General features: G+C 40.9%; 1 protein-coding gene across 2 annotated transcripts in view; it reads left to right on the top strand.

The window, feature by feature from the left end:
- The first annotated feature begins 6,094 nt into the window (after positions 1-6,094).
- BUB1B (BUB1 mitotic checkpoint serine/threonine kinase B) overlaps positions 6,095-26,181 on the top strand; it is a 59,627-nt gene continuing 39,540 nt past the window's right edge. The window contains exons 1-5 of one of the 2 annotated variants that reach the window (XM_033190593.1): positions 6,095-6,639; positions 10,846-10,989; positions 16,444-16,503; positions 16,919-17,063; positions 23,033-23,229. In XM_033190593.1, the coding sequence (XP_033046484.1) occupies positions 6,605-6,639; positions 10,846-10,989; positions 16,444-16,503; positions 16,919-17,063; positions 23,033-23,229 (581 nt within the window). In that variant the 5' untranslated portion in view covers positions 6,095-6,604. Of the gene's footprint in view, positions 6,640-7,057; positions 7,271-10,845; positions 10,990-16,443; positions 16,504-16,918; positions 17,064-23,032; positions 23,230-26,181 lie in introns of those variants that run through there. The other variant, XM_033190592.1, reaches the window with a different exon arrangement.

Raw genomic sequence — 26,181 nt, 5'->3', positions numbered from 1 at the left:
GCCACCCACAGACACTCCATTCTCCTGCCAGTGTCCCCACAGTGGATTGGCTCTGCCAGGAGCCATCCCTACCCCTTGGGGCCAGGCCAAGAAAGGGTCACGATCTAAGGTGGATATCCTGTGCCCCCCTCACTCCAGTTCCCCCCAAGCCCACAGACACACCCTGCTGCTTTCAGCATTCCTCTTCCTCAAAGGCAAACCTTGCTTGCTGGGAGCTCCACCCCTCAGTTCATGGGACATCCCTTATATATGGGAATGAGTGGAAGCCCCCACTACCTATGGTGCTGAGAGAGCCTGAATTCGCTTCTCCCTCAGAATGTGGTGCCTAGATGGTGACGTTTATTAAATGTCAGCACTGGTCAAATCTCTTAAATTAGAGCTGAGGTTTCTGGCACCCAGAGTTTGAAGTAAGAAGCTGGCAGCATTTAGATCCTACTCTGCTCTTCCTCCACAGGCAACTCCTCTTTGCTTCTTAGAGTTTGGATCATCTCATGTGTAAAATGAGCACAATCATGAATACTTGGAAACTCTAAGATTCTCCAAGACCTTCCCGGAACAGAAAATTCCTGTCAGAATAATGTCAGGGCAAAACAGTCTAATTTCGCACTTCCTATTAGCTACATAGTTCATTTACTCCACATCTTTCCTTGTTTCTTTTCTTTCTTTTTTTTTTTTTTTTTTGCTTTGTTTTGTTTTGTTTTTTAGATGGCGTTTCACTCTTGTCACCCAGCTGGAGTGCAATGGTGCGATCTCGGCTCACTGCAACCTCTACCTCCCAGGTTCAAGTGATTCCCCTGCCTCAGTCTCCTGAGTAGCTGGACTTACAGGTGCCCACCACCATGCCCAGCTAACTTTTATATTTTTAGTAGAGACGGGGTCTCACCATGTTGGCCAGGCTGGTCTCAAACTGCTGACCTCAGGTGATCCACCTGCCTCGGCCTCCCAAAGTACTTGGATTACAGGTGCGAGTCACCGTGCCTGGCCCTTGTTTCTTAACAGCCCTGCCATATGACTGCTTCTATTCTGAGTTTGTGGTCACTTCTGACCTTTTGGTTCTTTTTTGCCAGATGCAGAACAGTTGATACCTGGTATCTCTCCATTTATTGCATATATCAGTGTGGAAATTCTCGGTTAGGCAATTTCCAATGTTTTGAGAAGAGCATGAAAAGTCCGATACTTCTGCCTAAAAGCAGAAGCATAGTCCAGAAAGGAGTTTTCATGGAAATGAAGAGAGAAACTCAGCTCCTCGGAGAGTTCCCTAGAACCCTGTTAGCAACAGCTACTGTGAGATGCAACTGGGCAGCAGTCAGCAGCCTCCAGCCTTGGGCCAAGGCATCTTTTCACCTTTCATCTCCCTTCCTCCCGGCAACACAAATTGGTTTGGCTTATTGTGCCCCCTGCTCATTGGTTCTTTCACCTCAAGACACCTAATCATGGGTAAATTGAAGATGCAGTTGCTGTTCTGATTGGCAGATCTGTTAACCGCTAAGGTAAAAGAACAGCATGGTGATGTTGCTTTCCCAGGTGTGGCATATTTCTGGCCCTGAACACCACCCCTCTCCTTCAATTCTGTCCCCCTTGACCTTCCTCCCACCCCAGATAGTCCCTCCTTCCTTCTGTGGTTATGCAGTAAACAAGCAGTCAGCCCAAGGGTTCCCTGGAGACCCAGAGATTTTCATCCTTTGGAGTGTTTGGCCTGCTAAAGCTGAATTTTGTATTATCTATGAAGGCAAGGCAAAGTTGGGGAAATCAGGCTTCACACAATTAAGAACACACACATATCCATAAGCCCAGGCAACAGATCATAGACTTTTGGACAACTAAATCCATCTAAAAACCACTGATGAAGGTAGAGTTGGCTTTGATGTAAAGTAAATACATAAAATTGAGGAGCTTCCTAGAACAGTCCCATAATGCTACTAGTTGCCACTGTGCCTGAAATTCCACCATTAAGATTTATTCCTGGCCGGGCGTGATAACTTACTCCTGTAGTCCCAGCACTTTGGGAGGCCGAGGCAGGCAGATCATTTGAGCCCAGAAGTTCAAGACGAGCCTGTGCAACATAGTGAAACCCCATCTCTACAAAAAATACAAAAATTAGCTGGGCATGGTGGCACACACCTGTAGTCCCAGCCACTCAGGAGGCTGAGGTGGGAGGATCTCTTGAGCCTGGAAGGTAGAGGTTGCAGAGCCGAGATTGCAGCACTGTACTCCAGCCCAAGTGGCAGAGTGAGACCTTGTCTTGAAAAGAAAAAAAAGAAAAAATAAAAAGATTTATTCCTTCATAAATTTTCTTCTCCTGGAGCCTCCTGTTAAAATACAGGAGCAATATATATTTTATATATATATATAATATTTTGTATATAATATATTATATATTAATATAATATATATAATATATATAATATATTATATAATATTTTGTATATAATATATTAATATAATATATATAATATATATAATATAATATATATTTTATATAATATATAATATATTATATAATATTTTGTATATAATATATTAATATAATATATTATATATTAATATAATATATAATATAATATATATTTCAATATATTAAAATAATATATTAAGTAGCAATTCCCAAAAATCTGTTCTGAAAGAAGGAGTGTGGAAAGGTTTCTTTATGGTCAAGTAAGTTTAGAGATGCAAACATATTTTAATACCCCCTGTGGTAGGCGGAATAACGGCCCTCAAAGATGTCTGTGTCCTAATGCACAGAACCTGTGAAGATGTTACTTTACATGGCAAAAGGGATCCGGCAGATGTGATTAAGGTTCAAGACCTTAAGATGGAAAGTTTAGCTTGTATCATCCAGGTGAGCCCAATTTCATCACACGAGCAGAGAAACGTTCCTGACTGTGCTCAGAGAAAGAGATGTGGCAACGGAAACCAGGTGAGAGAGATGCTCTATTTCCAGCCTTGAAGATGGAGGAAGGCAACCGTGAGTTAAGGAGTGCCAGTATATGCCTCTAGAAACTGGAAAAAACGAAACAAATTCTCCCAAAGAGCCTTCTGATAGATACCCGGCCCTGCCAATGTTTTATAGCACAGTGAGACCCATGTCAAATTTCTGACCTATCAAACTGTAAGATAATAATAAATGTGTATTGTTTTAAGCTATTAAGTTTGTGGTAATTCATTACAGTATCATTAGGAAACAAACACACCCCCATCCTTGGAGATTCAGGTGCACTTTGGCATATTAAGGGCTCCACGAAGCTTCTCATTTAACCCAGCACTTTAGAGACTTAATTGAACACCAAGCTCTTAATCCCCTGTAACATATATTAGCATCTTAGAACATGATGTGAAAAATACTGCATCTCAGCATTAACTATTTTTAACACCTGAGTGTGATTTAGTTCCGATGTTTTCAACGTGAAAACATGTTTCACTTGAAAGAACGGGACACAGGACAGGTAAGTTTTGATGGCCCAGCATGGAGGTCTAAAGAGGCGAGGCCGGGGTTGGAAAACTCATGGGAGAGCGGTGAATAGATAGGTGAGCACATGCTATGAGCTTTGGCTGCTACACAACTTGTGTTGTTGTGCTCAATAGTTTGTGCCAAGGCCTCCTTGCCCTTCAGGCTGACCATCTTCTCCAGGACATTTCCCCTGACCTCTCCCCAGGACTAGGTTGGAAGCCTCTCTCATATGCTTCCATGGCCTCCTGAGTTTATTTATCTCCAGCTGAAATTGCCTGTTTTTGTCTCTCCTACTGGCCTGAAGTTTCTTTTTTTTTTTTTTTTTTTTTGAGACGGAGTCTCGCTCTGTCGCCCAGGCTGGAGTGCAGTGGCCGGATCTCAGCTCACTACAAGCTCTGCCTCCTGGGTTCACGCCATTCTCCTGCCTTAGCCTCCTGAGTAGCTGGGACTACAGGCGCCCGCCACCTTGCCCGGCTAGTTTTTTGTATTTTTTAGTAGAGACTGGGTTTCACCATGTTAGCCAGGATGGTCTCGATCTCCTGGCCTTGTGATCCGCCCGTCTCGGCCTCCCAAAGTGCTGGGATTACAGGCTTGAGCCACGGCGCCCGGCCTTGGCCTGAAGTTTCTAGAGGGCAAGTTCACTGTTCTCATCTTCTGTGTCCCATCCTGGTTCAGCACATTGGGGTGAGCCTTTGTCTCATCCTCATTAGACCATAAACGTGTACGAGCTTAATCCTGACTTTCTTAGAATTGGCGGGTGCAGTTAAAGCCTATCCCCACCCAGGCCCTATGTTGGCTGCCAAGCTACAGTCCAGCCTAAGAACTCATTTTCCAAATTAAACCACAGAGCACCTCCTGTCATACATTTTGGAGTTTTGTTGTGTTGTGTTTTGTTTTACCTACCTCCTTCTTTCTCCGTAGTGAAACAAGCAAGGGGTTTAGCCTGAATGAGTTCTACATTGTACCACAGTTTATGGGAAATCCAACTAGATTATAGGAAAGACTGAGATCAAAAGACCAAATGCTACATTTCCAAGATCGTTTGTAGGAAATAGTCGAAATTGAGAAGCCATAGATATGAACAGGACACCCTGCTGAAAGGAAATGAAGTGCTAGGCCAGTACTGGCATAAGGTAAGAGAGAACATGAGCCAGTGAGAGAATCCCATGCACCATATCTCACATGATCCAGGAAAGCTTCCTGGATGCGGAGGACTAGGATGTAAAGAGTAACCAAAATTTCCTATGAGGAATCACCCCTCCCCCTCTCTCAGTCCCAAGGTGAAACACATGACTTGGTTTTGAACAATCAAAGCCCTGAATCTACTATCCCCAGTGACTGTTTGGGAGGAAGGGGTTAAGCAGAGTGACTCCTAAGTCTGAATTTGAACCTGTAAGGGTAAAGTCCTGAATCTGTTGCCCAATGGAGAATGACAATAAACCAACAACAAGAGTAGAGGCGAGATGGAGAGAGGCCCAGTCCACATGACTCCTGGATTAAGCTTTATCTGAAGTCTTTTATATATAAAAGACAGTAAATTCCCTTTTCCAAGTAGGCCGGTTTAAGTTGGATTTCTATTTCTTTGGAATCAAGAGTCCTGATGATTCAGAGGAAATAATGACTTACATAACGTGAACAAAGACAGAAAGCTGGGAACTAAGAAATAGGGAGTAGTGGACAGTGTCCTCGGCACCTGCCTCTGGGAACTGCCGCTGCCGCCTCTCCGACCATCCCCACAGTCATAAAGGAGAATCCCCTGTGCCTGTGCTTTCTTTTTTTTTTTTTGAGACGGGGTCTCGCTCTGTCGCCCGGGCTGGAGTGCAGTGGCCGGATCTCAGCTCACTGCAAGCTCCGCCTCCCGGGTTTACGCCATTCTCCTGCCTCAGCCTCCCGAGTAGCTGGGACTACAGGCGCCCACCACCTCGCCCAACTAGTTTTTTTGTATTTTTTAGTAGAGACGGGGGTTTCACCATGTTAGCCAGGATGGTCTCGATCTCCTGACCTCGTGATCCGCCCGTCTCGGCCTCCCAAAGTGCTGGAATTACAGGCTTGAGCCACCGCGCCCGGCACCTGTGCTTTCTTAAACGACCCTGTTTCTGCCCCAAGGTGGCTAGTGCCTGTAATCGCAGCTACTGGGGAGACTCAGGCGGGAGGATCACTTGACCCCAGGAGTTGGAGGCTGGAGTGAGCCATGATCAGGCTACTGCACTCCAGCCTCGGCGACAGAGCAAGAAGAAGACCCTGTCTCTAAAACAAAAGCAACCAAACAAAAAGACCCTACTCGCCTGGTCAAGTCTGATCTATCACAGTTTCTTCCTCAGAAAATTGAAATTGCGACGAACAGTTTAATGTGAGTCAAGGCTAGTGTCCTGAAGGGGAAAAGAAGTGAAACCTTGGGAACCATAGCATGGCTGTGTTTACTGCTTGTGGACTGAGCAGAAGAGAAAGCAAGACAATATCATCACTTTCTAGATGAGGAAAGCTGACGGTCAGAGAGATGATATAGCTTGCCTAAAGTTGCAGATTTGGTATGATTTTACAGAACTAGAATTCAGCTTTTTTGAACTCAAGGGTGGGGCAGGAAACAGCTAGGTCTGCGGCCTAAGAACCCTGCACAGGTGATATTTGGGGCAGACAGCAGGGGTAGTCACTCTAGAAGAGTCAGGCCAAGTGCAAGCACTCAGCGATATCTCCCAGCACTCAAAACAGCAAAGAAATTCTGGTGCTGTAAGTGTTCCTCGCTCGGCTCAGAGACTCGCCTTCCAGCCATGACTCAAGACAGCACCTGCGGAGAATTTGTTTCGCCTAAGCCTGCTGCACTTTCGCGGCCATTGACTCTGGGAAACTACAATTCCCATTATGCACCGCGACTTCGAGGACTAAACCGGTATAAACTACAAGCCCCAGAGTGCCTTGGGAGAGAGGCTAGCGCACGGAGGAGCGAAGGGGCGTGGCCACGTCGACCGTCCGGGACCGTTAAATTTGAAACTTGGCGGCTAGGGGTGCGGGCTTGAGGTGGCTGGTTTGTAAGGGAGTCGAGTGCGTGCCTTGGTTGCTTCTGTAGCTCCGAGGGCAGGCTGCGGAAGAAAGCCCAGGCGGCCTGCGGCCCGGAGGAAAGACCTACAGCAGGACGAGGACCTGAGCCAGGAATGCAGGATGGCGGCGGTGAAGAAGGAAGGGGGTGCTCTGAGGTAGATACGGGAGAAGAGCTGCTGGGGGCTGGGCCTGAGAGGACCCGAAGGTGCCTGGTAGGTAATAGAAGGTTCCGCTCGGAGTAGTCGAGGGGGAGATCCGCACTGTCAGAACAGGCCCCGCCGGAGCCTCCTTCCTTTTGGAGTCGAATGCCCGAGGTGGAGGGGAAAGGCAGTGGACTGAGGGCACGTGCGCATCCTGCCGCATCCAGCTTCAAAGCGAAGAAGGCTGCGGGACCCCAGCGGAACAAAGACTTTGGAAGTTGTAATATGGTCTTGTTTGTAACTCAGCTCAGGCACCCGCTACTTGTTTGACCTTGGGCAAATCGTATGTATGGAAAATGCTGATGTTCATGCTGCCTTACGTGGTTCTGGGGGAATTCGAAGTATTTGTTAAGTAACTGCTTCCAAATAAGCCGTCAACAAAAGGCAGGTGCTATGCCAATAGCACAGAGATCTAAAAAGCCTTTAGCTGATATCATAGAGGTCTAAATGATGCCAATAGCATAGAGATCTAAAAAGCCTTTCTCTGCATGTTTGCGGCTTTTCCTTGTATTAAAGGAAAAAACTATATTGCAATTCTAGGTTGGAAATCTGTATGTGTTTTCACCATGGTGCCCACAATACCTAGGTAAGTGCTATGTCATGGGCTCTTTCATTCATGTAACGAGTATTTTTTTGGCTAAGCTCTGAATGCAGCAAATATACAGACACCCAAATCTCAACCCTCATGAAGCTTAAATTCTGGGTTGGATGAAGGTGGGGGAGTCAGACAATAAAGAAACTGTTAGGTGGAGATGGTGGTCAGTATTAAAAAAAATAAAGCAAGTGTGGGTAGGGAATATTGGGGGTGGAGACTGGTGCAATTTTAGCTTGAACACTGGAGCCTCACTGAGATGTCGTTCTGGTCAAGATTTGAAGGAATCTCAAAAGCTAGCGATTCTATATCTGAGGGAAGTACAAAGGCTGAGGGTGAGAGCTGGGGAAGGAAGTTGCACCTGGCATGTCCAAGGCCATTGTCACTGGAGCAGAATTAACTAGAAGAGTAAAAGGATATTACATAAAAATGGTGAAGATGCAGACACTGTAAGCACTTAGCTTTTACTCTAGTTGTAATCAAAAGTCACTGGAAGGTTTTGAGCAAAGGAAGGACATAATCTGACTTGTGTTTAAGTGGGGTCACTTTGGCCGTAGTGTTGAATACACTAAAGGCAGCAAAGGATGGAAGCAAGGGACACCAGTTAAGAGGTTGTTGAAATAATTCAGCCTGAAATAATTCAGCCCAAAAGCGAGTTGAGCCAGGTGGAAAACAGTGGAGATGATGAGAAGTGGCTGATTTCTGTATATATTTTGAAGGTAGAACAAGTAGGATTTGCTGACTGACTGAGAGATATGAGAAGGGCATCAAAGTTGGCACTAAGATTTTTGACTTGGGCAACTGAAGAATGGGATTACCATTTATTTGAGAAAGAGGAAGACTGTGGGAGGAGCAGGTCTGGGAGGAAGTGGGAGGAGCAGGTCTGGGAGGAAGTGGGGGCAGTCTTAGCTCAATTTGGGATATTTAACTGAGATAATGTAATCACTACTTTTAAGAGCAAGAGAAGAAAGTTCAGATGAATTCAACAAACATTCAGGCCATAACAGTGTTATATTTTGTATTAGATCGTGGGCATACAAAAATAAATGGCATAGCCCTTACCTTTACAGGGTTCACACAATATAGGGCAGGTCCTGGTATAACGTTTTGTTATAATGTTGATGAGAAAAAAAATAATTCATTGTGGGGCTGCTGTGTATGTGAAGTTTGCATGTTTTCCGCATGTCTGCATGGGTTTCCTTAGGTACTCCAGTTTCCTTCTACATCCCAAAGATGTACCTGTTAATAGGCATGTCTAAATGATCCCAGTCTGAATGGGTGTGAATGTGAGTGCTCCCTGTGATGGAATGGTGTCCTGTCCAGGGTTGGTTCCTCTCTGAGTTGCTGAGATGGGCTCTGGCCACCCTTGACCCCAAACTAGAATAAGTGAGTTGGAAAATGAATGAAGGAATGAATACAAATTATTGTAAAATAAAAATCTGTAAAGGCTGGGCGCAGTGGTTCACACCTGTAATCCCAGCACTTTGGGAGGCTGAGGCAACAGGATTGCTTGAGCTCAGCGGTTCAAGACCAGCCTGGGCAACATAGTAAGACGTGTCTCTATTTAAAAAGTTTATATAAAGTGTGTATGATAATCATACAAATGCATGACAATAAACAATGCCTTATGAAAGTGCCCAGCATGCCCACTATAATGTTACTGTTTGTTTTTGAACTTTGTGGTGGTAGGAGGTACTTCTTGAAATTTTCACTCTCAAACGTTTATTTCTTGAGTTAACCCACCAACACTATGACTGCAGTCACTCACAGATTCACGAAAAATTGGGTAAATGATTAATTTTTGTTTTCATTAATTGTTCTTACGTGTATGGATAGCTCACATTTATTTCAATGTTTAATATTAAAAGTGTTTCGAGTCTTTATTTAGAAGTTTGGTGATGTTTTTGTGAGCAGAAATACGCCATAGGAACATAACTCTTGTTTATGTCGATCAGCCTGTGGTAAAATTGGTTTTGTTACATGTCATTTTGATTAAAGTCATAGTTTCCAAGAAGCTGTCTCCAATGTTAAGTGAGAACTTATTGTAGTTAAAAAGACGTGACTGATTACAACTCGAATTATTAATCACAGTTACTTTAAGTTTTCAGGCCGGGCGCGGTGGCTCAAGCCTGTAATCCCAGCACTTTGGGAGGCCGAGATGGGCGGATCACGAGGTCAGGAGATCGAGACCATCCTGGCTAATACGGTGAAACCCTGTCTCTACTTAAAAATACAAAAAACTAGCCGGGCGACGAGGCGGGCGCCTGTAGTCCCAGCTACTCGGGAGGCTGAGGCAGGAGAATGGCATAAACCCGGGAGGCGGAGCTTGCGGTGAGCTGAGATCCGGCCACTGCACTCCAGCCTGGGTGGCAGAGCAAGACTCCGTCTCAAAAAAAAAAAAAAAAAAAGTTTTCAGCGCTCATCTAGACTGAAGTCCCATATAACTTTCACTCTATTTCAAAGATTAGTGCCAATGTATCTCTCTTTTTAAGTCCAGAAATGATGTCTCTTAGAAGTAGTCTTCTATCTATCAATTGCAAGCCTCTGAAGTGCAGAATACCTAATGGCAATTACCTCCAAAACGTTTTGGGGATTCTCTCAGTAGGCTTAATAGAATTGGGTGTGGGGATACAGGGGATTGTGACTAGTAAACTGTGTTTGTTTGCTTCTGCTTTTGGCTACCTATATGTACAAACTTCAGTTTTGAGTCATCATTGAAACATGGGACATTAGTCACACCCACACGTTGCTAATTTTAATTTTTTCTTTTTGAGACAGGGTCTTGCTCTGTTGCCCAGGCTGCAGTGCAGTTGTGTGATCATGGCTCACTGCAGCTTCGACTTCCCGAACCCAAGCAATGCTCCCACCTCAGCCTTCTAAGTAACCGTGACCACAGGCGTGTACCATTGCACCTGGCTAATTTTTCACTTTTTGTAGAGATGGGGGTCTTCCTATGTTGCCCAGGGTGGTCTTGAACTCCTGGGCTCAAGCACTCCTCCTGCCTCAGCCTCCCAAAGTGGTAGGATTATAGGCATGAGCTACCACGTCCGGCACTAATTTTAAATTAAACTAGATGATGCACTCAGTGGTAGGCATAGAATTACTTATTGCCTTTTTGTCTACTTTGCCAAATTTATAACACTTTTGTTCCCTTCTTTTCTTTCTGCATTAAGCCCTATTCATTTTTCTTTTCTTTAAAGAAAGAGGTGGGGTCTTGCTATGTTGCCCAGGCTGGTATCAAACTCCTGGCTCAAGAAATTCTCCCACTTTGGCCTCACAAAGTGGTGGGATTACAGGTGTGAGCCACCACACATGGCAATGCACTGTTCTTATAGTACTGTCTACAATATCCTTGCCAAGTTGTCTTCCATTGGGCAATACTATAGCCATAAACTTGAACAGCTAACAAAGAAGCTTAGGTGTATAATAATAATAATAATAATACTGTATCAGTCCACTATATTCAACCCAAGACCGTGAATAATCACCTATCGGAAGACATTTACAATAATCTAGTGCTATAATAGTCAATGTTGGTATGAGATTTACGTTTGTTTCCTTCTTCACAGTGAAGCCATGTCCCTGGAGGGAGATGAATGGGAACTGAGTAAAGAAAATGTACAACCTTTAAGGCAAGGGCGGATCATGTCCACACTTCAGGGAGCATTGGCACAAGAATCTGCCTGTAACAATACTCTTCAGCAGCAGAAACGGTGTGTAGAATGGCTGAGTCTCAACCTGTCATCATTCATCCCAAATGTTGTAGATAACGTGGGTGTGGATCCATGAGGGATGGCATAATGAGTACTCTTCAAAAATTGGTAGTATGAAAATCTGTTCTCTATCTGCCTTCATATCACATGACAGCCATTTGAAGCTATCCTCAAGTATAATTAAGAACAAAGGCTATAGGATTTCATTTCATTGTGGTCCAGCCAAACTCTTTTTATCAATAGAAATGCAATTTATACAGGGGACAGTGATAAACATAGGAAAGCAAGTATTACATTGCAATGCTTCCCAAAAGTATTATGTTAGGAAGTTATTTTTGAGAGTATGACAAAAAAAAAAAGTGCTCTCCAAAGACATGTAAACCTTAGAACAATTGAATTTATACTAGAAAGTTCTCAATAATGATTTAACAAACTCTGGATAAATAAAAGCTGAAAAATACTCTTATGTTATTCAAAGAGACCTGTGGATCTTGTTCTCCTTTAATACATGTTTTGATAAATATGCTTTTTTTTAAAAAAAAGGGTAAGTCAAAATATCAGTTTCTACCTTCAATCTCTGACAAAAAGAAATACTGGGCCGGGCGCGGTGGCTCAAGCCTGTAATCCCAGCACTTTGGGAGGCCGAGACGGGCGGATCACGAGGTCAGGAGATCGAGACCATCCTGGCTAACACGGTGAAACCCCATCTCTACTAAAAATACAAAAACTAGCCGGGCGAAGTGGCGGGCGCCTGTAGTCCCAGCTACTTGGGAGGCTGAGGCAGGAGAATGGCGTGAACCCGGGAGGCGGAGCTTGCAGTGAGCTGAGATCCGGCCACTGCACTCCAGTCCGGGAGACAGAGCGAGACTCCGCCTCAAAAAAAAAAAAAAAAGAAATACTGCCATTACAGGCAAATTATCATAATTTGGGATTATAATGTAATGACTATTCTTATTAATCTCTTTGGATCTTTTTTTTTTTTTTAATATGACAGGGTCTCCCTCTATCACCCAGGTTGGAGTACAGTGGCCTGATCTCAGCTCACTGCAACCTCTGCCTCCCGGGTTCAAGTGATTTTCCCACCTCAGCCTCCCAAATAGCTGGGATTACAGGCATACACCGCCATGCCCGGGTAATTTTTGTATTTTTAGTAGAGATGGAGCCTTGCCATGTTGGCTGTGCTGGTCTTGAACTCCTGAGCTCAAGCAATCCACCCACCTTGGCATCCCAAAGTGCTAGGATTACAGGCGTGAGCCACCACACCCAGCCTCGTTCATCATATGTTTTCATGTTACATGCATCAGTAGATGACTCTTTTTATTGCTGAATAGGATTTCATTTATTTATTCACCGATTGATGAATATTTAGATTCTTCCAGTTTTGTGCTTTATGAATAATGTTGCTATGGACATTCTTGTACAAGGCTTTTTGTAGACATAATTTTCTTTTTCTTTTTTGTTTTTTTTAGAGATGGAGTCTCGCACTGTCGCCCAGGCTGGAGTGCAGTGGCATAATCTTGGCTCACTGGAAGCTCCACCTCCTGGGTTCATGCCAGTCTCCTGCCTCAGCCTCCCGGGTAGCTAGGACTACAGGCGCCCGCCACCACGCCCGGCTAATTTATTCTATTTTTTAGTAGAAACAAGGTTTCACTGTGTTAGCCAGGGTGGTCTCCATCTCCTGACCTTGTGCTCCGCCCGCCTCAGCCTCCCAAAAGTGCTGGGATTACAGGTGTGAGCCACTGCGCCCGGCAGTAGACATAATTTTCATTTCCCTTGGAATGGAATTGTTGGACCATAGAATAGATGTATGTTTAACTTTTGAAGAAACTGGTTTACCAAAGTGGTTGTACCATTTTACATTCCTACCAGCAACTCGTGAGAGTTCATTTGTGCCAAATCCACTCCAGTATTTGGCGTTGTCAATCTTTTTCATTTTAGCCATTCTAGTTTTGTGGAGTTGTGTCTCATTACTTTGCATTTCCCTGGTGACTAATAATGGTGAACATTTTTTCACATGCTTTTTGCCCTTTTGGATATCTTCTTTTGTGGTGTATCTGTTTAGATATTTTGCCTAGTTTTCAAATTGTGTTGCAGGGGTTCTTTATTTACTTTTTCAGGAGCATAGATTCAAGTTGTCCCTGATTCAAGTTTCGGGAACATAGATTCAAGATTCCCTGAATCTATGCTCCCCAGTAGGGGTTCTTTAGTCTCTGTAGTCTCTATATTAGTCTTTTATCAAATATATGTGTTACAAATATGTTTTTCCCTCACCCATGGCTGTTTATTTTCTGGGTTTTTTTTTTTAACTGCTAAGTTTTAAATTTTGATGAAGTTCAATTAATTAGTGTTTTTCTTTTATGGTTAGTACTTTTTGTGTCCTCTTCAGGAGACTTTTGCCTACCCCAAAGTCACAAAGATACTCTCTTAGGTTTTTTTTACTAGTTTCATTATTTCAGCTTTTTTTTGAGATGATGTTTTGCTCTTGTTGCCCAGGCTGTAGCATAATGGCATGATCTCAGCTCACTCCAACCTCCGCCTCCCAGGTTCAAGCGATTCTCCTGCCTCAGCCTCCTGAGTAGCTGGGATTACAGGCGCGCACCACCATGCCTGGCTAATTTTTTGTATTTTTAGTAGAGGCAGGGTTTCACCATGGCCAGGCTGGTCTGGAACTTCTGACCTCAGGTGATCCACTGGCCTTGGCCTCCCTGAGTGCTGGGATTACAGGCGTGAGTCGCTGTGCCCGGCCAAGCATTGTTTTAGCTTTTACGTTTAGGTGTATGATTTATCTTAAATTAATCTTAAATTTTTCCTTATATATGGCGTGGGGTTGGAGTAAAAAAGTTTTTTCCCCCCATATGGGTTATCTTTCTAGTTCTTCTGCCGCCATTTGTTAGATTTTTTTCCCTTTCCTCATTGAATTGCATTGGGGCCCTTTTCAAAAATCATTTGACCACATATGTGTGAGTTATTTCTGGACTCTATATTCTGTTCTATTGATCAAATTGTTTATCCTTTCACCAATAATACACTGTCTTGATTAGTTTTACATAGCAAGTCCAGCAGAGTGAGTTCTACAGCTTTTGTTCTTTTTCAGAATGGCTTTAGTTATTCTTGGTCCTTTGCCTTTGCCAACAACTTTTGAAATCATCTTGGCAATTTCTAGAAAAGAGCCTACTGAAAAGGAGAAAAAACAGGCTGAGCGTGGTGGCTTACGCCTGTAATCCTAGCACTTTAGGAGGCCGAGGCGGCAGATCACCTGAGGTGAGGAGTTTGAGACCAGCCTGACCAACATGGAGAAACCCTATCTCTACTAGAAAAACAAAATTAGCCGGGCATGGTGGCACATGCCTGTAATCCCAGCTACTCGGGAGGCTGAGACAGGAGAATCGCTTGAACCCAGGAGGCAGAGGTTGCGGTGAGCTGAAATCGCGCCACTGCACTCCAGCCTGGGCAACAAGAGCAAAATTCTGTCTCAAAAAAAAAAAAAAAAGAGAGAAAAGAAAAGAACCTACTGGGATTTTGATTGCGTTGGTTTGAATCTACAGATCAATTGATAAGATTGCTGATTTTTATCAGTAGCATCTTAGATTTTATTTTTTCACCATTTCTGCAGATAATCTCATTATTTCACACTTTAATTGCCATATTAGCCTCATAATTGTGGTCCCTTCTTATGCCTGGCTATCCTTATAAAGTTCTTGATTAATCTTTTTGAAATCTTATATTTAAGATGCCCTCCAATAGTGGCTGGAGTAGATGGAATCCAAAGTCTTTAAATTTACATTTAAAGCATGTGCTTCTTACTTCTCCAGTGGTCTCCATTTGTTCTCGGTACTGACTTTATGTTATAGCTTAGGGTCCACTCATCTTCCTTTGGATGAACTCTTCCACCTTCGTAATTTTATTCAATATTAGTTTCCCTCTGTCATGAAAAAACTGTTTTTCTTTCAAATTCCATGGTTCCTTCAGAGTCTCACCTTCTGAGGCTGCTTCTGTGATACCTCCTTTTGACTTCTTAAAGCCTTTACTATCCATTCTTGGCAACTATAATTTCGTATACCGCTTTTTATTACTAGTTCATTTTTCATTTGTGTAGTTTGTTTTCCTTATTAGAGTGTATGTAGATTCCCATATGTCAGGAACTAATTTATTATTTTTAGATCAAACATAACTTCTTTTTTTTTTTTTGAGACGGAGTCTCGCTCTGTCCCGGGCTGGAGTGCAGTGGCCGGATCTCAGCTCACTGCAAGCTCCGCCTCCCGGGTTTACGCCATTCTCCTGCCTCAGCCTCCCGAGTAGCTGGGACTACAGGCGCCCGCCACCTCGCCAGGCTAGTTTTTTTGTATTTTTTAATAGAGACGGGGTTTCACCGTGTTAGCCAGGATGGTCTCGATCTCCTGACCTCGTGATCCACCCGTCTCGGCCTCCCAAAGTGCTGGGATTACAGGCTTGAGCCACCGCGCCTAGATCAAACATAACTTCTTATCCAATTTTTATTAATTATTTATCCAAATTATGGCTTATTACATAATTCTTCCCCTCTATTCTAACTGGTCAATCTTAATTTGGTCTTAGCCCTCCCTGCCTTTGCCAGCTTTTTATAGTCATATGTTACCCTTTCTTTGAGGTATTCTCCAAATTATCTATGGTATTATTCTTCTCTGACTAATGTTACCCATGGAATTTTTTTTTGAACTTTAAAATTCTTATTTATATATTTGTTCATGTGTGTAAACCCATTACATTTAAGACTGGTCAACCTAATAAGAAAGTACTATTATTATCCCCATTTTACAAATGAGGAAACTGAAAACAGAATTTTAAGTAGCTTGTCCATGTTACTCAGCTTGTGATTGGTGGAGCTGAATTTGAATCTAGGTTGTCTTGTTCCAGAGTTTTTCACTGCTGTGTAATATTAATACTACTTTTCTGTATGTTGTCTTGAAATTTATTTCTCTAATTTCTATATATTTTCTCTCTCTTCTTATGTTAAGTAGAATCTTATTTCTATTCTTTTTTTTTTTGAGACAGAGTCTCTCTCTGTTGCTCAGGCTGGAGTGCAGTGCCGCCATCTCTGCTCACTGTAATCTCTACTTATGGGTTGAAGTGCTCCTCTCACCTCAGCCGCCCGAATAGCTGCGATTACAGGTGCTTGGCACCATGTCCAGCTAATTTTTGTATTTTTAGTAGAGACGGGGTTTCACCATGTTGCCCAGGCTGGTCTCAAACTCCTGACCTCAGGTGATCCACCCCCCTTGGCTTCCCAAAGTGTTGGGATTACAGGCATTCACCACCATGCCTGGCCTTTTTCTATTATTTAACAAACCCATAAACTCTAGTGCAATAATTTAGATCAATATGACCTACTTATTACATGAATAAAAATGGAAGTGATACTTGTTCATTGGCTGTTGTCATTATTGCATATGCTAACTTTTTCTGTTTAAATTTCAGGGCATTTGAATCTGAAATTCGATTTTACACTGGACATGACCCTCTGGATGTTTGGGATAGGTGAGTCTTTTTATTTCACAAGGACAATATAAACATTAACAGATAAGTCCTTATGGCCATGTTTCTCAAACTGGGGTATATGGAGTGTATGTCAGAGTAGACAGTGGTGTCCTGGGGGCACAGAGATCCAGAATAATCATAATATATTTTCCTGAGGTGTTTAAGATTCAGGAAATTTCGAGTTTATGATGTATGCCTTTGAACTACACCCTTGTATCCCTATCCTCAGTTTTCCCCAGAAGCAGGTATTAGAGATACTTTGGAGAAGTTTGAGGGATACAGGCTTAGGGTATGTCATTGAGGACCTCAAAAGAAACATGCTTTACTTCTGCTTAAATCCAGAATGGGTCTTGGAGCAGGAACAAAAGTACATGTTCAGTTTAAAATGTGTTCTTATCTTTTTCTTCCCATTTAGGTATATCAGCTGGACAGAGCAGAACTATCCTCAAGGTGGGAAGGAGAGTAATATGTCAACGTTATTAGAAAGAGCTGTAGAAGCACTACAAGGAGAAAAACGATATTATAGTGATTCTCGATTTCTCAATCTCTGGCTTAAATTAGTAAGTCTTTCTTAAGTGCCATCTGAGTTTTAAATATTAAACTAAGAGATTTTCTCTAGAGGTATCTGGTATACCAAAAAAAAAGTAAAACCTGAGCCATTTTGAACCATTTAGTAGATTGGAAACATTTAATAAATATGCAATACTTCTTAAATTGGTTCTACTTAAAGGTGGACTTAAATGTAATATAAGGTATTTTCGCCCTTTTAAGATTGATCGCAAAGTCTGTAGATCTCTCAATGAGTATGGATTATTAATTTATTTTATTTTTTGAAACAGGGTCTCACTCTGTCACCCAGGCTGGAGTGCAGTGGCTCCATCATGGCTCACTGCAGACTAAACCTCCTGGGCTCAAGCAATCCTCTCGCCTCAGCCTCCTGAGTAGCTGGGACTACAGGTTCTGTACCATTACATCCAGCTAATTTTTAAATTTTTAATAGAGATGACATCTCTCTCTGTTGCCCAGGCTGGTCTCGAACTCCTGAGCTCAAGCCATCCTCCCACCTTGGCCTCCTCCCAAAGTGCTGGGATTATTTGACCTCCCAAAGTGCTGGGCCTCCCAAAGTGCTGGGTGTAGGCATGAGCCAACACCCCTAGCCCAGATTACTTACTTAATTATTCTAAACATAACTGGGTGTAGTGGTTCATGTCTCTGGTCCCAACATTTTGGGAGGCTGAGGTGGGCTGATCACTTGAGTCCAGGAGTTCAAGACTAGTCAGGGCAACATGGTGAAACCCCATCTCTACAATAAGTACAAAAATTAGCCAGGTGTGGTGGCACAGCACCTGTAGTCCAGCTACTCAGGAGGCTGAGGTGGGAGTGTCACTTGAGCCCGGGAAGTCCAGACTACAGTGAGCTGAGATTGCACCACTGTACACCAGCCCAGGTGACAGAGCAAGATCCTGTCTCAAAAAAACAAAAACCAAAGCAGAAAAACATAATTGGGCCATTCAACTGTACTGGATGAGAAGGTGCAGGAACTAACATTTGGCAGCAGTGTGGTTGTTTGGGGAAAAACTTCCCTCTGTGATTCTGGTATCCCTTTTACCCCTTTATGAAAGTCATCAACATAAAGAAGTGATATTTTAGTTTTTTATTGGTCTTTGGACCTTTTTCACCTAGTGTATTGCTACAGCCAAAAATGTCTACCTCAGCTGGGCATGGTGGCTCATGCCTGTAATCCCAGCACTACTTTGTACTGTCTCACTTGACATGTAGGAAAAGTGTATTTTTCATTAAAAAAATGACCACAGTTTCTTAGACATTAATATTACTGCTTTTATTCTAAAATAGAAAAAAAAATGAATATTTGGAATTATTTACAACTACTGCAATATGATGAAATATTGACATTAAAACTGATAAGATTTCTTTCTAAAACAAATCTCTCGACATTAAAAGTGATAAGATTTCTTACTAAAATAAAGTAAGAAATAAATTTCTTACTAAAATAAGTCTTGAGGAGGACTGATTTTAAACTTCCAATACAGTTGACCCTGGAACAACACAGGGCTTAGGTGTGCCCACCCCTCACCCAGTTGAAAATCTGCATGTAACTTTTGGCCCCCAAAATTATTAATAGCCTACTGTTGACCAGAAGCCTTACCAATAACATAAAGTTGATGAACACATAGTTTGTATGCTGAATGTATCATATCCTTTTTTTTTCCCACAACAATGTTAGCTAGAGAAAAGAATGTTTTTAACAAAATTATAGGAAGAGAATGTGTATTTAATAGTCATTAAGTGGATCTTTATAAAGATCTTCATCCTCGTTGTCTTCACATTGAGTAGGCTGAGGAGGAAGAAAAGAGGTTCGTCTTACTGTCTCAGGTGGCAGAGATGGAAGAAAATCTGTGTATATGTGAACCTGTGCAGTTCAGACCTGTGTTGTTCAAGGGTCAACTGTAGTTACAAGTATAGAAAATTAGGTAAATCCTGAAGGCATAAGGTATCTTGATTTCCTCAGGACATGCGACAAATATTTTTACATCCTTAGTGAAAGGTTGGAGAAATTATTTTACGGATATTAGTTACAGAAACTTATAATGAAGAATGGCACCCAAAGAATGCTAAACAGATTTGTTAGCCTGGAGACTGTGGACCCTTGTGGTGTAACAATGGATTTTGTCCTTCATTTGTCACTAGCCTAAATAATATCTTTATGCATAATTTATTAAAAGATTGGAGACTGGGTGCAGTTGCTACCGCCTGTAATCCCAGCACTTTGGGAGGCCATGGTGGGTGTATCACCTGAGGTCAGGAGTTCGAGACCAGCCTGACCAACATGGTGAAACCTCATCTCTACTAAAAATACAGAAAATACAAAAATTAGCCACACATGGTGGTGCGCACCTGTAATCCCAGCTACTCGGGAGGCTGAGGCAGGAGAATTGCTTGAACCCGGGAGACAGAGGTCGCATGAGCTGAGATCGTGCCACTGCACTCCCCACTGGGCAACAGAGTGAGACTCAGTCTCAGAAAAAAAGATAAAAAAATAAAAGATTGGACTAGCTGCACCTCTAAAGTGACTTTTAATCCCAGGATTCTATGATTATATTTAATTGGAATTGTTAAAAGTAACAATTAATTAGAATAATTTATCTGTTTATTTTTGTTAACCTGGTGCTTGTACTGAAGAAGAAGAATATCATAAAAAGCATAATCTAGATCAGTGCTACTGAAAGAAGGGTTTGCATACTGTATGAGATAAGTACAAAAATTGAAAGAGAGCTTTAGAAACTTTGGTAACAATTTGATGTTGCTGGGACATCCAAACACATCATCATTCTTCGAGTAACTTCTGTTTTTATTGTATTTTATATCAGTCCATAATGGGACACACACATACACACAATAAAACTGGCCCCTTTGCCACAGATTATTTGAGAAGCAGTAGTATAGACAACCATCAAATTCAAATGATCAGCACTAGAATGATCAGCAATAATCTGAACTTTGTATATGGCTAACTCGGTACATATTAAACTATTGCTTTTTCTTTGTGGGTCTGATCAAGAGGAGTAACAGATGAATTCTTCACACTACTTTCTTTTGCTTTGCAGAAGGATTTCTCCAGTGAGTTATTTTATGTGACACCTACAGTCTAGCTAAGGAAAAAATTGTTTCTGGAAAACATCTGGTATTTTGATTTAAAGGTATAAAATTAGTTTAGTTTGGCAATTTAAGGGTTACCAAAAAAAAGGTTTATTTAACTTTTAGATCTATTAGTCTAACCATATAGTCCTTTTATTTATGTTTTTTTTTTTTTTTTTTTTGGAGGCGGAGTCTCATTCTGTTGCCCAGGCTGGAGTGCAGTGGCCGGATCTCAGCTCACTGCAAGCTCCGCCTCCCGGGTTTACGCCATTCTCCTGCCTCAGCCTCCCGAGTAGCTGGGACTACAGGTGCCCGCCACCTCGCCCGGCTAGTTTTTTGTATTTTTTTTAGTAGAGACGGGGTTTCACCATGTTAGCCAGGATGGTCTCGATCTCCTGACCTCGTGATCCGCCCGTCTCGGCCTCCCAAAGTGCTGGGATTACAGGCTTGAGCCACCGTGCCCGGCCTATTTATGTTATTTCTTAAGTGATCTCATTCAGCGCTCTGAATAACCTGATCTTAATAACCTGATCTTTACTGGCTGTCCCATGCACGAGAACACCAGAACCATTCAGAAAGCTCTCCAAGTAGTGAAATCAATGTTAAACTATATTTATGTAGTGACAGATATCAAAGATGGGATCTTATGCTGGTAGCACATTCAGAATTATAACTTTTCTTGAAACGCCACCACATATGAGAAAACATCGCTAATAAGCAAGAAAAATCCATTTACTGAATTACTGCAAAATTAAACTGTAAAATACTAATCATTTTTGTTAAAGATAGAAATAAAACATTTCATTTATTTAAGCATTTGTTGTACTAGACCATGATTAAGGGCTAGCATATAATAGATAGCAATGTCTTCTGACTTTGTAGAGCTTAGTTTATCTGAAAGACAAATGTGAAGCCATTAATTGTAACTGTAACAAAAAGAAAATTACGAGTTCTATAGGAACACATACAAGAAGGACTTAACCTAGGCTAGACAATTAGGAACAGATAAATAGGAGACATTTAGTAAAGTAACAAATGGTAGCTTCTCTAGTAGTAAAAGAACTCCTACCTAGAACATTGAAATGTTATTTTTGGCCGGGAGCGGTGGCTCACGCATGTAATCCCAGCACTTTGGGAGGCTGAGGCGGATAGATCATGAGGTCAAGAGATAGAGACCATCCTGGCAACATGGTGAAAACCCGTCTCTACTAAAAATACAAAAATTAGCCGGGTGTGGTGGCGCGTGCCTGTAGTCCCAGCTGGGAGGCTGAGGCAGGATAACCACTTGAACCCGGGAGGCGGAAGTAGCAGTGAGCCGAGATTGCGCCACTGCACTCCAGCCTGGCGACAGAGCGAGATTCCGTCTCGAAAAGAAAAAAAAGAAATGCTATTTTTATGTAAAATTAGGAATTGTTTTTAATAGCTTCTAATGCTGATTAGAGTCTGGTGGAATGAGTATTTTTGTGAATTATTAAATTGTAGCATTAACAATTTTTAAAACCATCTCAGAAAGCAATTTGTTACCTTTTAACATAGTTCTAGGAATTTCTCTTAATGGAATAATGTAAAATGTGAAAGAAAGGTTGTATGCGTGAAGTTATTTATTTTAGAATTATTTATAATTGGGCAAAATTAGAAGTTGTTTAAATATCCAGAAGTAGATGAACAGTTAAATTATGGAAGCTCTATTAGATGAAACATGATGCATTCGTTTGAAAATAATAGTGAAAAGAATTCCAGGCTGCAGTGAACTGTGATTGCGCCACTGCAGTCCAGCCTGGGCAGCAGAGCAAGACCTTGTCTCTAGAAATAAAAATTAAAATTAAAATTAATGGTTAAGTGTAAGCAGGCAGCATGGAAAAGTGAATGATGCAGTATTATAGTGGAATAAAAGCAAATTTTATTATGATCAAAACTTTATAATATATAACCTTTTATCCTTAAGGAAAAAAAGACTGAAAAAATTTATCAAAATGTTTATGATGTGAGGTTTTTAGTGATATTTTCCTCCCTCTTGCTAATAAGAGTTATCTACATTGTATATGGTCTCATAATGTCCCTTCTAAAACACAGATTTGACTATGTCATTCCTTTGCTTATCACTCACCCACCCTTAATACATGTAACAATTACTGTTAGGCAGATTCAAAATTGATTAGCTTGACATTCAAGGCCTATCACAGCCTTTTTCTCCAGACTGCTACCTTACCTGGACCCCTGTATAACTTTTAATTTTCTGTATCTTTGCTTATGCTATTTTCTGTGGCTGAAATACCCTTCCCTTCCCAGTTTCCACCTGATGAAAGTCCATTTCTCCTTCAGGGCTAAGCTCAAAGGTTAACCCCTTCCTCCCCGCTTTCTTTTCTTTAGAGACAGAGTCTCACTCTGTCACCTAGGCTAGAGTGCAGTGGCACTGTCATAGTTCACTGCAGCCTCAAACTCTGGGACTCAAGTGATTCTCCTGCCTCAGCCTTCTGGGTAGCTGGGACTACAGGCACCTTCCACCATGCCCAGCTAAATTTTTAAATTTTGTTGTAGGGTCTTGTTATGTTGCCCAGGCTTGTCTCAAACTCCGAACCTCAAGCGATCCTCCTACTCCTACCTCGGCTTCCCAAAGTGCTGTAATTACAGGCGTAAGCCACTGCACCTGGCTTATTACTCCTTCTTGAAGCCTTTACTCTCCAACTCTTCTTACAAATCTCTCAATTTTGTCTCTTTTTTAGGTCCTACCAGTGTATGGTCCTTATCACATTGTAATAATGGATTTTTTCAATACAGGAATTGCATGTAGTATCTCCAGTGATTGTTTGGCATCTAATAGGCATTCAATACGTGAATAGAAATTGGTTAACTGTTAACAATTTTGTTACAGGGGCGTTTATGCAATGAGCCTTTGGATATGTACAGTTACTTGCACAACCAAGGGATTGGTGTTTCACTTGCTCAGTTCTATATCTCATGGGCAGAAGAATATGAAGCTAGAGAAAACTTTAGGAAAGCAGATGCGGTATTTCAGGAAGGGATTCAACAGAAGGCTGAACCACTAGAAAGACTACAGTCCCAGCACCGGTAAACTTTCTTTGGAGCTTGTCTTAACTCTTTAAAAATAATAGAAATAAATTATCTCTTTTTTACGTCTGAATAAAGTGCTTTCTGGTGGATTGGCATGTTAAGTTTACTTAGTTACTATTCAATTTTTTTAAAGATATGTTTAAAAAATTTTATTTATCATAGAGTAAAATCCACTCTTTGGTATACAGCACTATGAGTAAAAAGACTTGTAATCGTTAACATTACCAAGATACAGAATAATTTCACACTCCCTAAAAGAATTCCCTTTGTAGGGAACATCACACACCAGGGCCTGTCGTGGGGTGGGGGGAGGAGGGGAGGGATAGCATTAGGAGATACACCTAATGTAAATGACGATTTAATGGGTGCAGCACACCAACATGGCACATGTATACATATGTAACAAACCTGCACGTTGTGCACATGTACCCTAGAACTTAAAGTATAATAATTAAAAAAAAAAGAATTCCCTTTGTAGTTAGTGCCTATGCTTAACCCAAACCCCTGGCAAACACTGATTTATTCTCCAGCCCTATGGTTTTGCCTTTTCCAAAGTGCCATATAAATGGAGTCATATAATATACAGCCTTTTGAGTCTGGCTTCTTTGATTTAGCATAATGCATTTGAGTTGTAAAAGTTCTTTATAGATTGTAAATATAAACCTTTGTCAGATATGTGATTTGAAAATATTTTCTCTCGGCTTAAGCCTGGTCTGTTAGTTTTCTTAACTGTCTTTTTTAGAACAGAAGTTTTTAATCTTAAAGAAATCTAATTTACAAGTTTTTCTTGTCTGGATCGTGCTTTTGATGTGTCTAAGAATTTTTTATCTAGCCAAAGGTTGTCATAGAGATTTTCATCTTCAAGTTTTATAATTTCACTTTTTACATTTAGATCTCTGATCCATTTTGAGTTAATTTTTGTAGAAGATAGAGGTTAAGTTTTTGTTTTTTGTTTTTCTTTTAGTATTTTAATGTTCATTTGCTCCATTGCCATTTGTTGAGAAGACTAATCTTTCTCCATTGAATTGCCTTTATACCTTGATTTAAAAAAATTAGTTGATCATATTATGTAGGTTTATTTCTATTATTCTGTTTTTTCTACCGATGTCTGTGTCTATCCGTTAGTGTTTACCATGCTATCTACATTACTATACCTTTATAGTAAGTCTAGAAAGCAGATAAAATGAGTCCTCTAACTTTGTTCTTACATTTAACTCTGGTAGTTCATTTGACTTTCTATATAAGTTTTAGAATCAGCTTTCTGGGATTTTGATTAGGATTATACAGGAATATGGTATAATTCTCCATTTATTTAGGCTTTTTTTTTTTAAGTAAACTTTGGTAGATTTTTGTCTTTCAAGGAATTGATCCATTCATCCAAGTTAATGAGTTTGTGGGCATAGACTTGTTCATAATATTCCCTTACTATGCTTTTAATGTCTGTAGGTTATGTAGTAATTCTCCCTCTTTCTCCTGATATTGGTAATTTGTGTCTTCTCAGTGTAGCTAAGATATCAATTTTATTGATTGTTTTAGAAAACCAGCTTTTGGGTTCATTGATTTTTTTTTTTTTTTCTCTTAATGATTTTCTGTTCTTAATTTTATTTCTGTACTTTATTTCTTTCCATTTGCTTTGGGTATAACTTGCTCTTCTTTTTGTAGTTTAAGGTGAAAGCCTAGATCACTGATTCTAGACCTTTCTCTTTTTCTAATATAAGCATTTAATGCTCTAAATTCCCTTCTAAGCACTGCTTTAGTTGTATCCCACAAGTTGTGATATACTGTATTTTCATTTAAATTTAGTTCAAAATATTTTCTAACTTGTCTTGTGTCTTCCTTTTGACCCATAAGTTACTTAGAATGTATTACTTAAGTTAGTAAGTGTTTTTGGATTTTTCAGATATCTGTTACTGATATCTAGTTTAATTCCATAGTGGTCAGAGAACATAATGTATATGGTTTCAAGTCTTAAATTTGTTAAGGTTTGTTTTATCACCCTGATTATGGTTTATCTTGTTGAATGTTTCATGTACACTTGAAAAATATGTGTATTCTGTTTTTTAGAGTGTAATATTCTGTAAATATAATTTAGGGCAAGTTGACTGGTAGTCTGTTCTGGTCTTCTATATCATTGATGACTTTCTGTCTACTTGTTATATCAATTACTAAGAAGGGTTTTGAAGCCTCTTTGTGATTTTGTCTATTTCTTTTAGTCCCATCAGTTTTGCTTAATATATTTTGAAGTTCTGTTGTTAGATGCATAAACATTTAGAATTGACCCCTGTATCATTATATAATGTCTCCCTTTATCCCTGATAATACTCCTTGTTCAGAAGTCTACCTGGTCTGATATTAGTACAGCTACTCCAGCTTCCTTTTTGTTTGTATGATACATCTTTTCCCTTTCTTTACTTTAAAAAAAAAAAAAAAAAACACTTTTAGAGTTATGTAATCATCATTACAATCTAATTTTAGAACATTTTTCACACCCTAAAATGAACCCCATGCCCATTAGCAGTCACTCCCCATTCCTACTTACCTCGCTCCTAGGCAACCACTGCTCTGCTCTTCGTGTCTATGGATTTGCTTATTCTGGATATTTCAGTTAAACGGAATCCTACAATACATGGTCTTTTGTGATTGGCTTCTTTCACTTAGCATACTATTTCCTTTTTTTTTTTTCCAGGGAGGGGAGGGTGGAACGGGGATTTTCAGCATACTATTTTCAAGGTTCATCATAAATGAACATAGTTGCGACGTGTATCAGTACTTTATTCCTGTTTATTGCCGAATGATATTCCATCATATGAATATTATTTATCCATTTTATTTATCCATTCATCAGTTAGTGAACCTTCAGGTTGTTTGCACCTTTTGACTATTACAAAATAGTACTGTGAACATTTGTGTAACAGGTTTTTGTGTCATTTTCTTTTTACCTTTTTGTTA

The sequence above is a fragment of the Trachypithecus francoisi genome, unplaced genomic scaffold, assembly GCF_009764315.1.
Source record: "Trachypithecus francoisi isolate TF-2019V2 unplaced genomic scaffold, Tfra_2.0 Lachesis_group3, whole genome shotgun sequence".
Classification (NCBI taxonomy): Eukaryota; Metazoa; Chordata; class Mammalia; order Primates; family Cercopithecidae; genus Trachypithecus; species Trachypithecus francoisi.
Note: the sequence above shows the minus strand (reverse complement) of the source record. Positions and strands in the feature narration are given on the sequence as shown.